The following is a 13981-nucleotide window of genomic DNA, read 5'->3' on the forward strand; positions in this document are numbered from 1 at the left end:
TGTAGCTTTACTCGTGCTCCAGATGACTAGTGTAGATAGTAAAAGCAGCAGTGAGACCCCAGGAGGGGCTACATTCCTGCCTTAGCCTTTACTCTGAAAGAGAGTTGGAATATTGTAAGGCTAGACGTAGGTTAGAATTTCCTAATGCCCTAGGAGGTATTTCCCCCTGTAGTCAGAACCCACAATTTTGTTCCCAGTTCAGGAGAGAGCACCTAAATGATGAGAAAGGACTGATGGGATGTGGGACCTATCTCTGACTCTGTTGAGTGGAGAGCTTTCTAGAAAGTGGTCCAGGAGAGTAATTAGTTGCTTTGTGTTTGATCAGAGCTGAATAAACTGATACCAATTGAAGGAGGGAATGGACATGCCAACGATACAGACAAATCCACCTGAGATAGGAAGAATGTGTCTGGAAGGGGACCACCATGAAGCTAATGCTGTCAGAATTTCATGGAATCCCAACTGCTGCCCTGGCCACTGCTCCTGATACAACATCTTTTTGTCAGCATAAGAGTTCCCAGGTGAATCTTGAAAGCTGGGATGTGAGAGAAGAGGACAGGTGACATTCCAGAACATGATTGTGTTGAGTACATGCTACAGATGGAGGAGCTCTGCCTGTTAGGACAGATACTGTGTGACAAGAGGTCTGACAGCAAGGGAAGTGTACTATTTGCTCTATGTCAAATGCTGGGCCAGGCCCAGTAAACTCGCTAGGACAAAACAAGACCCAAGATACTGCACTTTGATTCTACCAATGCCACTTTCTTTCTAGGTGGCCTTGAATCCGTCCTCCCTTTCTCTGGCCCTCAGTTATTCTAACTTTAAAATGCGGGGATTAGACCAGATGATCGCACAGAATCCTTTTGGTTCTAAGATTGTGGGAAGAAGGAGTATGAATTGTATTTGTGTCCAACCATGAGTTTGGGGGTAAAAAAGGAAATAAATTTGATGTGATGGGTAATAAAGGCAATAAATGAGTAAAAGACAGTGGGTAGCTGGATGGAGAGAAGTATCTCAGCTGATTGGTGCTGTCGCGCTGGAGATGTGGACCCACACATGGTTGAGCCTGGCCACGAAAAGCTTGATGACAATTTGTTGGTTCCATGGGGAGAGATGGGGGTACAAATTTGGCATTAGGTAGAACCATGAATTCTCTTACAGTCAAGGAGTCTGGTGCCAGCCTCTGGGGTTTGGGCTATTGTGGCCCTGGTTTCCTTTCTAGACCCTGGTACACATACCTCCTCTTCTTTGACAAATCCTGGGGTGTCATGGAGGTGTCATGGAGCTAGCTGATAACACGTGTACAGTGTCTCACCCAAAGTTAGGATTTAATAAAGTCCTAGTTGTTGGGATCTTATTTATTTTGTTGGTTTTTTTTTAGTCTTTTGGAGGGTTCCAGTTACTCCCCCACCAAAATAATACCTTCAGACTTTCTTCCCTTAGTCCAGTGAGCTCACCCCAAGGAAATTGGGCATTTTCTGAACAACTATCCAGACGCTACTTCGAGCTTGACATCCTCAGTTGCCAGAAGGTCACAAAGGAAGATGCATTGGTGATAACTACAACTTTCTGACCAAAGAGGCAGGTGAGGGCACCTGTGAATTCTCATAGTAGGAATCTCACAATATATAAGAATTCAGAGGTTGAGAAATGTCCTTGGCCCCAGCTCTCCACTGTTAGGTTATAAGAGCCATGGAAGAAGAAGCCAAAATGTAAGAATTTGGTGTGGGGAGGGACTTACACGACTGATGGCCCAGAAATGGGAATTTTCTTTGATTTCCAAATGAACAGGGACATCTAGTGTCAATTGTTTACAAAATTTTGGAACAATCATGATTAAAATTCCAAGTTTCTCTTCATATCTCTTCTTATTAAGGCTGTTTCTGTTGCTGTCTTGTAACTTCTGGGATTTCCAAAGACAGGAGCTCATCCCCATGTTCTCAGTTTACTGTTTACCCCACCATCTCATCCTTTGTGCCTATCATATGTTATATGCCTACAAAATGAGGGAATTCCGAGCAGACACCCCTGAACCCAGGGAGTTTTTAGCATTTGAGCTCCAGAAAAAGTCCTTGATCTGTTATGAACAAATCTAGCTCTCAGTAATACGCTCTTAGATACGCTCCAAGGATCTTACTCTATTTTGCTGCTGCACCCATATTGTATATATCCTATATATTTCTCACTTAGGACTGTGCCCCTGGGCTTCTGACCTTTTTCCATCTTTTTTCATATGGAAACTGACCATGCCGAGTCACTAGGAGCAGAGCACACAAGGTTAATTGGGATGGGATCTAAGTTCATAAACTCCATACAGATAATTTCTTCCCAATCTCACTGTGACTTCTTTCTGCTCCCTCGGTCACTACAGATGCAAGCTATTTTATTTATTAATTTTATTTATCAGCTAATACTACTTGCTGGATTCAGGTTAAGCAGCTGTCTCACCACTGCTCCAAAAGATTCCCTGGATTTGTCTAATGGAAAGTTTCTGTACTCAGCTCCTTTTTTTGGTCATCCAACTCCCAGGACTAGGTTCCCCAATTGACTCCTGCATTCAAGTTTTCCCAAGAAACTCACCCATGCTGACACACTACAATACCTACCATTTGTATCTTGAATCAAGACACCCTTTTCATAAAAGCTTCAAGTTTCTTCATACCTCTGTTATATAGCATTCCTGTACAGTAGTCAACCTCCCACCTAGGATCTTTGACTGAAACAATTCCTTGTACATAGTCAGACACTCACTTAGCTCTGGTTGAATTGAAGTGGGAAGTTTGTTCCAATAAGGATGTACTGACAGGACACAAAAGAACTTATTAAAAGTTCCCATCAGGAGAGGCCCAGATTCCAAGCAGGGCTAAGTCTCTGATCCCTCCTTCTGATCTCACTACATTATCTTTACTCTCAGTTTTGCTCTTTTGGACTACATTTTCTTTCATATATTCACCATTGCCACAGAGAATACCTCCTTAGCACTCTCCTTCTTTCACATTATTTAAATGATGGGATATAAGAAGTATAGCCTTCTTCCTTGTCCTCCTGCTTCAGTCTTTCTAGCTCCCCTCCAACCTACCCATTGCTTCTAGTATAATGTTTACAAACACTGCTTATACTCTCACAATTTTCTAAAATGTTCAGAGTCATTTGGACTCAAACTATGAGTACGTTGGATGCATTACGATTTTGTAGTATTTAAGTTAGTCTCTTTCTTGTAAACTTTATCAAATCAATATTATTATACATCTACATTCTTCCAATGGCTTCCAGGTGGACAGAGTGTACTTCCTCTGTTTTTCCTGGCTCCTTGACGTTGGGTGTGGTCCTGGGACTTCCTTTCGTCAAGGGGTATTATCAGGCTTGAAATGTACTTTCAGGGTTGGATTTTCTCCTTTGACCTCTGCATTTTGCATGAGAAGAATGTTTCTTGAGAAACCGCTGTTCGAAGAAGAATGAGAGACACATGAATCAAAAGTAGACTCTACCTCAGCCTAGACCCAAGCTCAGCTAAACCCAGTTTAGATGAGTTGAACTCCTGTTTTCCTGCTGATGTGTGAGAGAGAAATAAATTTTTATTGTTGCCTGCCACTGAGATTTTATTGGTGGGAGATTGTTACTTAGCAGTGCTGACTAAAACACCCATGCAATAAATTCTAATTTAAACATTACCTCCACACATAATATAAAATAATAGGAGAACATGGGAAATTGAAAAGAACTGAAATAACTACACATATGTAATATAAATGACATTTGTATTTATAAACATCCATGATACAGCAAGGAAGAGAATATTATGGTCCTCTTTTCTGATCAGAAGGTCATGGCCGATATTTATGATATCTTCCTTACACGATTCATCCACATTCCCTTTGCTTTCAATCAGCAATGTATCAGGTAGTTAGTGTTGTGTTTTTTTCACCTAGTAGAATGTTCCAAATCCTCATTTCTGAGGCACATGAGCTCCTCATGGCTCTGTCTGTATTGGTTGCTGTAGTCTTCTATTATACTAGACCTAGAAAGTTCCTATGTTCTAGGTTCTAATTCCTATTCCCATTGTTTAGTAGCAGTTCTATTTCTCCTTTATAACGGTGATTGATCAGTACAGCCAACAGGGAAACATCTCTTGATTTGTTCAGTGAAATGAGGAACATGAAATGGTCACTTGGCAGTCTTACCCCATAATCTAAGGACAGTTTTTGTGACACTTGGAGGAATTCCCACCTGGGATACTAAAAAAACCCCAAACTGGTAGATCACAATTCCTATTGTTGGGGACATTCTTGGAGCCTTAGAAGAAAGACTTGTGGTAAGACAGAAGGGGAACTGGGAATCCTAGGTTGATGAGTCTTTGAAAGACATTCAGTCTATCCTTCCTTAAGGCATGTCCATGACCAATCCCCCTCAGTCAGAGGGACATTTTTCATTTCCAGCCTGCAGCATTCTCTGATGGGCTGAGGCACTCTGCAGCTAATTCCTTCTGTAACTGCCCCTGGAAACATGCTCAAGGAGTCCACAGCTGGCAGCCTTCTTGCTGAAGTCCTTCCTAGATGTCTCAAGCCTAGCTACATCTCTGTTATTTCCTTGGCTCACAAGAAGACTCAGACATCCTAGCCCTTTCGGACTCTGGAAGGGAAGACATCTCCGTTGCTTCTCACTATCTAGGCAATAGTCTTTATGCTTCCCTCAGGGGACACATCTCAATCTCTTCCAAGCACTCTTTCATGCTCTGCTTGGACAGCAGAGGAGTCTCATGTTTCTGCAGTTCAGCTGCACTCAGCTTGGGGCTGGAATGTCAATTGTCCCTTCTGGCAGAGGATTCAACTCACCTGTGAGTTGGTTCTTTTAAAGCCCCTCACCTGGCGTGGTCAAGGGGAACACAGCCTTCCTTAGTTCTGTGACTTCCCTTCCAAAAACGTCTTCATGAACCCTCTCTATGTTAAAGATCTAACCTTTTCTTAGATGGCTGGAGGTGAGTAATGTCCATTGGACCACTCTAGCCACTTCTGAGTGCCTTCCTCTTCAGGTATTTTATACATCCTTTTTGAACGAATGGACACTCATTGATGACTATCTTTAGCTATGAAGTCTCAGCTAAAATCTATCAGATAACAGAAAAAGTTCCATTCCAGAACCTATCATAAATATATTTGTTTCACACCATGGATCTACCATAATTTACATAACTAGTCTCCTATCATTGAATATTCGAGTTGATTCAAATATCTTACATTCCTAAGTAATTTTGATGAACATCTTTGTCCATATCATTATTTCATCAGTATATCTTTTATTAATGATCTTCACTTGGTATGATGCCTATGGGTCCTCCAGTCCAACACCCACCGAATCCTCCAAAAATATGGGGCCATTCCTGTATCATCCCCAATTCCTTCAGTTGGAAAATCCATATTGTGGGTGCCTATGAAATAGGAGATCTTCATTTCCCCAGTCCCTTCACTGCCTGTTCCTACCGGAGGCTCTTTTCGTATTATACTCTTATACCCAGACTAAAAAGTTCAGATACATGCTTCAATAATTAGCACATATTTTGGAATTTTATTTCTTCACAAATAAATGGAACTAAATACTAATACATTAAGTGTAAAAAATATTCTATAATATTAAACCCGTGTAAAATTCTCTCATATCATTATCTTTAATTAGCCATTATTATTTAGACATCAGCTTTATGTAGCTCAAAGCAATGCTTTCCAATAGAACTTTCTGCGATGATGGAAATGTTTTATGTCTGCATTGTTTAAAACAGTAGCCTTGAGCCACGTGAGGTAATTGAGCACTTAAAATGTAACTAATGAGACTGAGGAGATGATGAGATGTTTTATTTTGTTGAATCATAATTAATATAAATTTAAATAGCCTCCTGTGACCAGTGCCTATAGTAATGGACAGATCAAGCTCAGATGATTAAAACAGTGATAGCTGCAGTTTGAGTGGGCCAATCTTAATGTGAGAGGCCTGGCTTGCTAGGTCAACCGGAACAACATCTGGTCAGCTCACGGTGATAAAGGAGCCTGCAGAGTTTTCTGAACAATGTTTCCAGCTCTGGGCCAGGGATGAGCCAGATTAGAAGTGTGTCACAGAAGAGAGGTGTAGGACATGGAATTATGATAAGTTTGTCTTGGGAGAAGTTCATTTGGAGGGGATGTGATGGGGGAAATTGGAATCGTGGGACTAGGTGACCATGAATTTCCAAATTGGTAACATTCACATGTGATTTGCAGAGGGAAGCAACATGTTCCACAGTTGCTGGAGATTTAATAGAGGAATTAAGATCATTGTTAGATTAGCTGATCCTTCATCATGTGGTTTAATCACATGATCTTTCAGGGGGGGAGTACTTTCCATAACTGTGCCTTGTTCCATCTTAGAAGATATTTCAAAGATCGGAGACACGGTGCTTGTCTTCTTTGGGAGCTAATTTATACGGGACCTAGAGAAATTTTTTAAAAACATAGAGTTTAAAGTGGAATGTACACTTTGATTCCTTTATAAAACAAGAATTTTGGACAAAAGAAGGATTGGGATGACACGAATAATAATAGTAACATTCTCCTTAGACTCTGCCAGACACCGTGGTACATGCTTAACCTCTGTTATCTCATTTCGTCTCATGATGCGCCTGAGGGTAGGTGTTATTCAGCTCCAGTTATAGATGAAGAGACTGGGGCCCCGAGGAGTTGGAGGTACTCAGCATCACCAGGTCTGCAAGGGCAGAGCCGGACTGAATCCCAGAGCGCCAGGACCCTTCGCCCTTCCTCTGTCCTATTACCCCTTGTGAACAGATATTTCCAAGCTTCTGTTGTGTTTGTTTTTCAGCATTTTCTATTTTCAAACTTATAAATTAGTCTTTAAGAGAAATAATTTATAAAAGGAGGCTGCGTGTATCAGGCAAAAGTGAAGTAGGCAGCTGATATCTGAGGGGTTCCAGACTATGAAGGCAAGACTTTCTTTGTGAGAACAATTCATCAAATGTTAGGATTAGTCTACTCATTGCCAGCCTCCTTCTCATCCTATTTGAAAAGTTGGAATTGTATCCTCACTATATGCAAGGCATAGTCTTAGGTTCTAGGATTCTGTGGCAAAGAATTCAGACACAATGCCTGCTTTTATGAGACTCGTCATCTAGAGAGAGAAAATACTAAGTTAAACAATTACAGTACAGTGTGATAAACTTAAAGTAGAGCCAAGATATAGTGCTGTTAAAGGACAAAGAGAGTGACCCATTCCATCGGGGCTGAATTGATGAAGCTTCCCTGGAGATTTTTATTTAACATGAAACTTGAAGCATGAGTGGAGCTCACTGGGAAAGTGGGAGAAAGACATTCCGGGCAGAGAGCAGATCTAGAGTTAGAGCATAGAGAGAGACGTGCATGGGGTCTTGGAGAGAGACCAAGTGGAGTGAGGCAGGTTTTTAAGTGTGAAAGGGAATGAGGAGTAATGAGGCCTATGTTGAAAGTAGGGGGAAGAACATCAATGGAAAAATTCAGTGGAAACAGGAAAATGTGAAAATCCACTCAGCAAAAGTGAATCCAGCAACCCAAGTTGGCAATCCCTTGGGAAGAAGGCATCCCAAGCCTTGGGTTTATATTCCAGCTACGCTATTGACCGGTTGGCTAATGCTGAGCATATGACATTAACTCTATGATCCTCAGTTTCCTTGTCTGTAAACTGGATATTATGGTTGCTGTGAGGACCAAGCGAGATGAAGAATGTCAGGGCTAAAATGTTAGTTCACATTTGAAAAGTTGGAAGCCCTTGACAACACTCATCAGAGCCCAGGTTTCGTGGAAGACTGTGACAAGGTCTGCCTGGGCTGATCTGTTCTCCATTCCAGGTCACCACAGGAACCTCAACACTGCACTTTCTAGGAACAAGATAAGCATTTTTCTCAAGTCCTCACTGGCACTGCAATCTCCTACCTCACCTGATCTTCCTAGCCAGCATGAGGGTCTCCAGAGTAGTCACGGTCAGTTCTGCAGAGGACAGGCTGCAGGGCCAGGGACAGCAAACACTCTGATACATGCTTCTAGTAGATATCACAGTTAATGCGATACGTCAGAGGGGGTAGGCTTAGCAGACCCTACAAGAAGATAACAGGATGGGGGTGCCCGTTTCCATAGAAGACATACTCAGGTTTATGGCAATGTTTTTCTGCCTGTTCAAGGTGAAGTCCTGCCTCTTTGGGCAATGCATTGAGATGAGGTTTACTAAGGCTTATATACCCACAGCCATGTGACCCCGCAGTACCGCAACAAAAATACCTGATATTGTTGCCCCAGCCACCTTTAGTTAGCCTTTTACCTGGATATAACACCTGGGTTCTTACTATGAGCTCAGTGTCTTCATGCTGCCTGGGCCCTGGATTATGTAACAATGCTGATGCATTGACTGATGGCCAGTATATGGCCTGAGCAGTTAATTGTGTACAAGGTGCAGAGGAAGATAGCATGACTGACTCCAGGGCCTGAGTAAGGGTGTAAGTGGTGTTCATGCACTTAAACTCGTCCACTGGCCTCCACTTGCTACCATTTATTGAGCTCCTTTGTACAAGGTTAATAAAAGAACTGTCTAAGCTGAAATAACTTGGAAACTCCGGTGACATCAGAGGGACTGTTAGAAGACTCAAAGCTCCTCATTTTTTCCCAAACAGTCTGCAACAAAATCCACCAAGTTCTGAATAGTAGCTTTGATTTGGTGGTGGAGTTACAAATGACTCTGCTTTGCTCACCTTTCATGTAACACTGGTAAGGTAACAGTGGTAAAATAATAAAGATGATCCCTTTTTTTAAAGAGGAAAAATCTGGAACCCGGAAGACTGAGTTGCTGGCAGCTTCTGACCTTTGCAGAGTCTTTGCAACCACCAAGTTCTTCCATTCCACATGGCCTCATGTAATCCTCACATACCCAAGGCACAGATGTCCTCTTCATCTCTCACATGAGGAAGACAATGGTCTCAGAGATGCAGAGGGAGCCGACCAAGGCCACACAGACTGTGAAGGACTCAGCTCGACTCACTGCTGAGGGAGTTGTCAACCTGCAAGCCGGCACAGCCTGTTCCCTGGCAAAGGCTCAGATCTGAGTACCTTGTATTTCCCCTGGGCCATGACTCAGCCTCCTTATGTCGCTCTGTGTTGCAGAACTCACCCCGGACCACATCCTCCCCCAGGGAGTGAGAACATAGCCCCAGGAGGGGAATAGCAGAGGAGGGCATGATCTGGATAACCAAAGGCTACTCTGACATTGTGGGAATATTGGACCTAGAGAGCCTAGGGGAGGAAAACTGGGAAAACTCACACCAGGAATGCCAGGCCAAACCCCAGTCCTTACCAAATGCTCTGGGAAACCTGCCTCAGTTCCCAGCCATGAAGTTTCTCAAGGCCCTGCGTTTGATTCTGTAGAAGAAAAATATTTTCAAATATTATCTGGTGAAGTTTTGTTCTTAGAGATATAATTTTTTATTTTCCATTACTTCCATCATTAAAACAAGACTAGGAAGCTAAGTTCTCTTGCCATGGGGAAAGCAGAACCTCAAAGAACCCCGTGACAATAGAGTCATACTTATGCTTCTGCATTCCGATGTAGAGCCTTGAAAGATGTGGAGTTTAATTGCAAGGGCCAGTCTCTTGAGAGAGAAGTGGTTGCCTAATTGCTAAAATTTACTAATTACTATGTGGCAAGCAATGTTTTAAGAGCTTGCACGGGTTATGTTTTTTAATCTCGCTCTTATTGTTCCGTCTTAAAGATGAGAAAGCTGATGCCCAGACAGAGGTTGATTAACTTGTCTGAGGTCATTCAGCTAAGAAGTGGGAGAGCCAAGATTTGAGTCCAGATATCCGGCTCTGGGCCCATACTTAATCACTCTGTACCTTGTCTCATGTTGGTCATCGTGCTCAGGGCAGGGAATATAGCTGAGAACAAGACAGTTTAGAAGCTCACTGGTTGACTCTCCTGCCTTTGATCTTTTGAGACGTCATTTAAGCCTTATAACAATCTTGCACGGCTGAAAAAAAGAGTCCTCATTTTATGCATGAGAAAAAGAAAGGAAAAAACGGGGAATTGTCTTACTCAAGGTCAAAGAAAGACATAGTGCAAGATAGGATTAGAAACCAGATGTCTCATCAGCCCTTTCTCTGCTCTGGGAGCGCTCTCCATTCAGCAGACTTAGGGCCAGTGCTAACACCTGGGCAATTAACCAAAGCTTCCCTTAGGTTGGAGGATCTCCAGAGCCCGGGAACACTGGGGGCCAAAGGATGGTGTTTGGAGAAAGAGGGCAAGCAAAAACAGAACAAATTTGCTTTGGGACTTTGGTGATACTTGCAGCCCCAGGTATAGTATATCAGGCCCCAGGACACAGGTGGATTCTGGGAAAGGGCAGTGAATGGATGGGTTTGTGGGTGTGTTCAGAGAGGCAGATTCAGAGACTCACAGATGTGGTGATGGGGAGAGGAGGCTTATATAGTTCAGGAGTAGAGGGAGCCTCTTTTAATCAGGACATTTATGGAAATTATTCTCGGTAAAGAGAAGGACAGAGAGAAAAAGAGATTTGTTGTAGTGGCTGGTAAGAGGCTCTTCTGTTGAGCTCCCACTAGCAGCTCCGGGGTGAGGACTGGGCATGAGAAACCCCTTACCTTTTGCGTTTTACATTTTTGTTTAGTGTACAGACTATCCCACAGAAGGCAGAACAGCACTGAAGTCCTTTTTGGCAATCTTCCTGCAATGTACAAAATTGAGTACAGTTTTCAGGGTCCGATCTGCAGGGTGGAGGTTCCAAGACATACCCTGGAATACAGAACAGGAAAGAGAAGAGCCTAAAACAGCAGGCTGGAGTCACATTCAGAACTCCAAAAGCCCAAGAAACTGCCAGGAAACCAGCCACCCTGATCTCCCTCGTACGGTCTCAGGGAGGTGGAATAAGATTTTGTCCTTAGCTCCTGCCTTCCTCTGAGTTCTCAGCAGGAAAACCAGGACTTGGATATTTGACCAAAGACAGATTTCAGCAGAACACTGTACCCCCTGGTCATTCACTATCCTTGCAGATCAGATGCCAAGTCCCCATAGACCCTGCTTGAGTCCAGTTCAAGGGAATGAATGGTGTGTGTTGTGAGCAAGAGAGGGGTGTGTAGGTCCATTTGCACTGACCCATTGTGTAGTCTCAAGCAAGTCGTACAGCCTTTCACTAAAACTATAGTTTATCCTAGGGTCAACCTAACGTGTTATTTGTGTATAGGAAGAATGAGTGGAAGGGAAGATTTTGGGAAAAGATGAAGACCACACAGTACACTGAAGGTACTAGCATCAGAATGCTGGAACCCAAATCACAAATGAGTTCTGGGGGTGACTTCTTTCAGGTGGAGAAGGGTGGGTATTTCAGAATGGGGTGCAAAGATCAGCTTCTCCTTCTTCCCAGGTCTCTACTGATCAGGAGGCCAGAACACCAGGATGCCCTCAGTTTCTGCTGTTAGAGAAGAATAAGCATTTTCATGCTAACATCCCATTCCCTCCATCCCCCAGGACTCAGGTCAAAGCCAAGACTACCTCCACCGGGAGATCCTGCCCCAAGGCTCCAAACTCACAATGTTCTCTCTGTTCCTGAACTCCAAGGCATTAAGGATGGGCCCCAGTAACCCCTTTATCTAAGCCCAGCCAGGCTGTAATTTTTGAACCTTCTGTCTTCCCCTTTCTTTGGGGCAAATGTCGTAGGTGGAGCGTTTTATAAGCCCCTGTTGATTTCTTGCTCTGCAAGTATTTGCAATTAGAAGGGGGTCTGTAGAATATCATGCTGATCTGAAAGGAATAAATGATGAATGAAGTTGGGGCTATAATTGTAATAGCAAACAACACCAGAGATGGGGTGAAAGAAGCCAAGGCCCAAACCATTGACAATTTGGCAGAGACCGGACCCAGCACTCACCCTGGGCCTTCCAGTCATCCTACAGCTCACCGGGTCAGGGCAAGAAATTGGAACTGGTCTCCACTTTGGAGAGCTTGGGGCTCAATGGAACAGTATGGGGAAGGAGTCCTGAGCCAGGGATCTCAGAGAGGTTGACCTTCTCAAATTTTGCCTCCTCTTCTGGGTATCTGGTCCCAATCTCGCTCACAACACTTACCAGTCTTTCAGAAAGTCTCTTCTCAAATTTTAGTCCTTGATTCTCCAATCAACTGTGCCCTGGATACCCCCATTCTCTTGCAGCTTGCTTAGCCTCTCTCATTCTTACAAACCTGCAGCCCTCTCGAAGTCCCCTAAAACAGGACCTTGTATCCCTAGACACGTGAGGTGCCACACCTATCCCTCTTCTGAGCCCCCAAAATTCTGAAGATGCTCCCCCCACAGAAGAGTACAGGTATGGTGAATAAGAGTTCATTTACCATTTGGTGTTGGTCAAGGTCAACATTACTGTGGCCAGCGCTCTTGGTAGGTTGAATTGGGCAATGGTGGCTGCTGAGATGGACTCTACACCTTCCCTTTGATGCTAGTCACTGGTAATTGTGCAGATACCTCTGAATTTTTAAAATGTGGGATAAAATGTAAGACTTTCTTTCCTTCCTTCCCAGAACATCCTCTAAGGCTGAGATTATGTAGGTTCCAGCTTGAGTTCTACAAAATTAATTTTCCTCTCTGTTTTAATGCTTGAAAGGTTGGCCCAAGCATCCATGAAGGAACCAGGGGCAGGAAGAATAAGCTAGATGACGAGGCTGATAACATTTATAGTGGTTAACACTTACTGAGCACTTACCATGGTCCAGTAAGAGTGCTCTATGTCTACAGACATTATCTCAGTTTCTCCTCCCAACTATCCCAATATCATTATATCCATTACAAAGATAAAATCTGAGGCCCAGAGACTCTGTCCAAGGTCACTCAGTAAGCAACAGAGCAGGGATTCAAACCTAGATCTTGCTGAAAATAAAACTGGGACTCTTGAACTTGATATTGTATTTTTTCACAAGGTGTGCTCAGGCTGTCAGCGTTCAGATCCTCTCACCTCTACAGATGCTGCTTCCCTCCCCTGGGCCCAGACCCAGCACCTACTCATAAAATGTTGCTTGGGACTCCCAGGCACCAGCTGTGGTGTCAGGTGAATTGACAGCAGGAGCTGGAGAATCAGCACAGGCTTCATGCTGCCGGCAGGACGGATGGGTAAGTTCTGGCCCAAGACTGCTGGGTTTGACCGGTTTAGAGAAGAGAGGGAAGGTGGGCAAAGTGAAGGCAAGCTGTGACTGGCCTTTTGTTGTGTATCCCAATTGGGAGGGCTTGGCAGAAATCCAAATACCTCCCAACTACGCCCACTCCAGGGCCAGGTATTATTTTCACATCTATACCCCTTTCATCCCCCTAATCTTGACCTTGTTCTGTCTCTCATCTATCTAGGTCTTATTCATGTCCTTTCACAAAATTTTTATAATTTTTCTCATGTAGAGCTCCGGCATGTCTTTGTTCTATTTATTCCTAGAGGCTTGAATTTTTAAAATGAAATTATAAATAGTATCATAATTTTTAGTTCTTTCTTTTCGTTTGTTGCTAGTGCAGTGAAATGACTTTTGCATATTGATCTGTAACTGGTTACCTTGCTAAATTCTCCCATTGTTTATCATAATTTCTTGGTGTGTTCTTTTCAGTGCAGTCAGTCATCATCTGTAAATAATAACAGTTGATTTTTCCTCTTCGAACTTTACACCATTTTTAATGCCTCGTTGCACAGGCCAGGACCTCCATATGTTATTGCATAGAAGTGGTGAAAGTGTATATTCTTGTCTGATATCTGATTTAAAATGAAAGCTTCTTAAGTTTCCCCTTTTAGGATAGTGTCTGTTTTAGCTTTCTCGTAAACATCTTTTATCAGGTTTAGAAAGATCTCTTGTTCCTGACATAACAAGAAAATTTTCATTAATTTATGTGAAATTATATCTATTGTTTTTTCTGTTTATTGAGATGATAGCATTATTCTTCTCCTTT

The 13981-nt window shown here is 43.0% G+C and overlaps 1 protein-coding gene across 1 annotated transcript; it reads right to left on the bottom strand.

Moving 5' to 3' along the window:
* Window positions 1–10651: 10651 nt before the first annotated feature.
* On the bottom strand, window positions 10652–13145 carry WFDC13 (WAP four-disulfide core domain 13). Its single transcript, XM_058562108.1, has 2 exons — window positions 13058–13145; window positions 10652–10806 (listed from the first exon to the last, which is right to left on the bottom strand). The coding sequence occupies exons 1-2, from the start codon at window positions 13143–13145 to the stop codon at window positions 10652–10654; spliced, it is 243 nt and encodes an 80-aa protein (XP_058418091.1).
* Between the last annotated feature and the right edge of the window lie 836 nt (window positions 13146–13981).

The sequence above is a fragment of the Diceros bicornis genome, chromosome 19 (genome assembly GCF_020826845.1).
Source record: "Diceros bicornis minor isolate mBicDic1 chromosome 19, mDicBic1.mat.cur, whole genome shotgun sequence".
Classification (NCBI taxonomy): Eukaryota; Metazoa; Chordata; class Mammalia; order Perissodactyla; family Rhinocerotidae; genus Diceros; species Diceros bicornis.

What these genes read in the sequence shown, in the direction of transcription:
- WFDC13 (XM_058562108.1), bottom strand. Translation starts at nt 13,145, where the DNA reads ATGAAGCCTGTGCTGATTCTCCAGCTCCTGCTGTCAATTCACCTGACA. An exon ending in TCCCAAGCAACATTTTATGA is followed by an intron (nt 10,807 to 13,057) that starts GTAGGTGCTGGG and finishes TCTGTATTCCAG; the next exon opens with GGTATGTCTTGGAACCTCCA.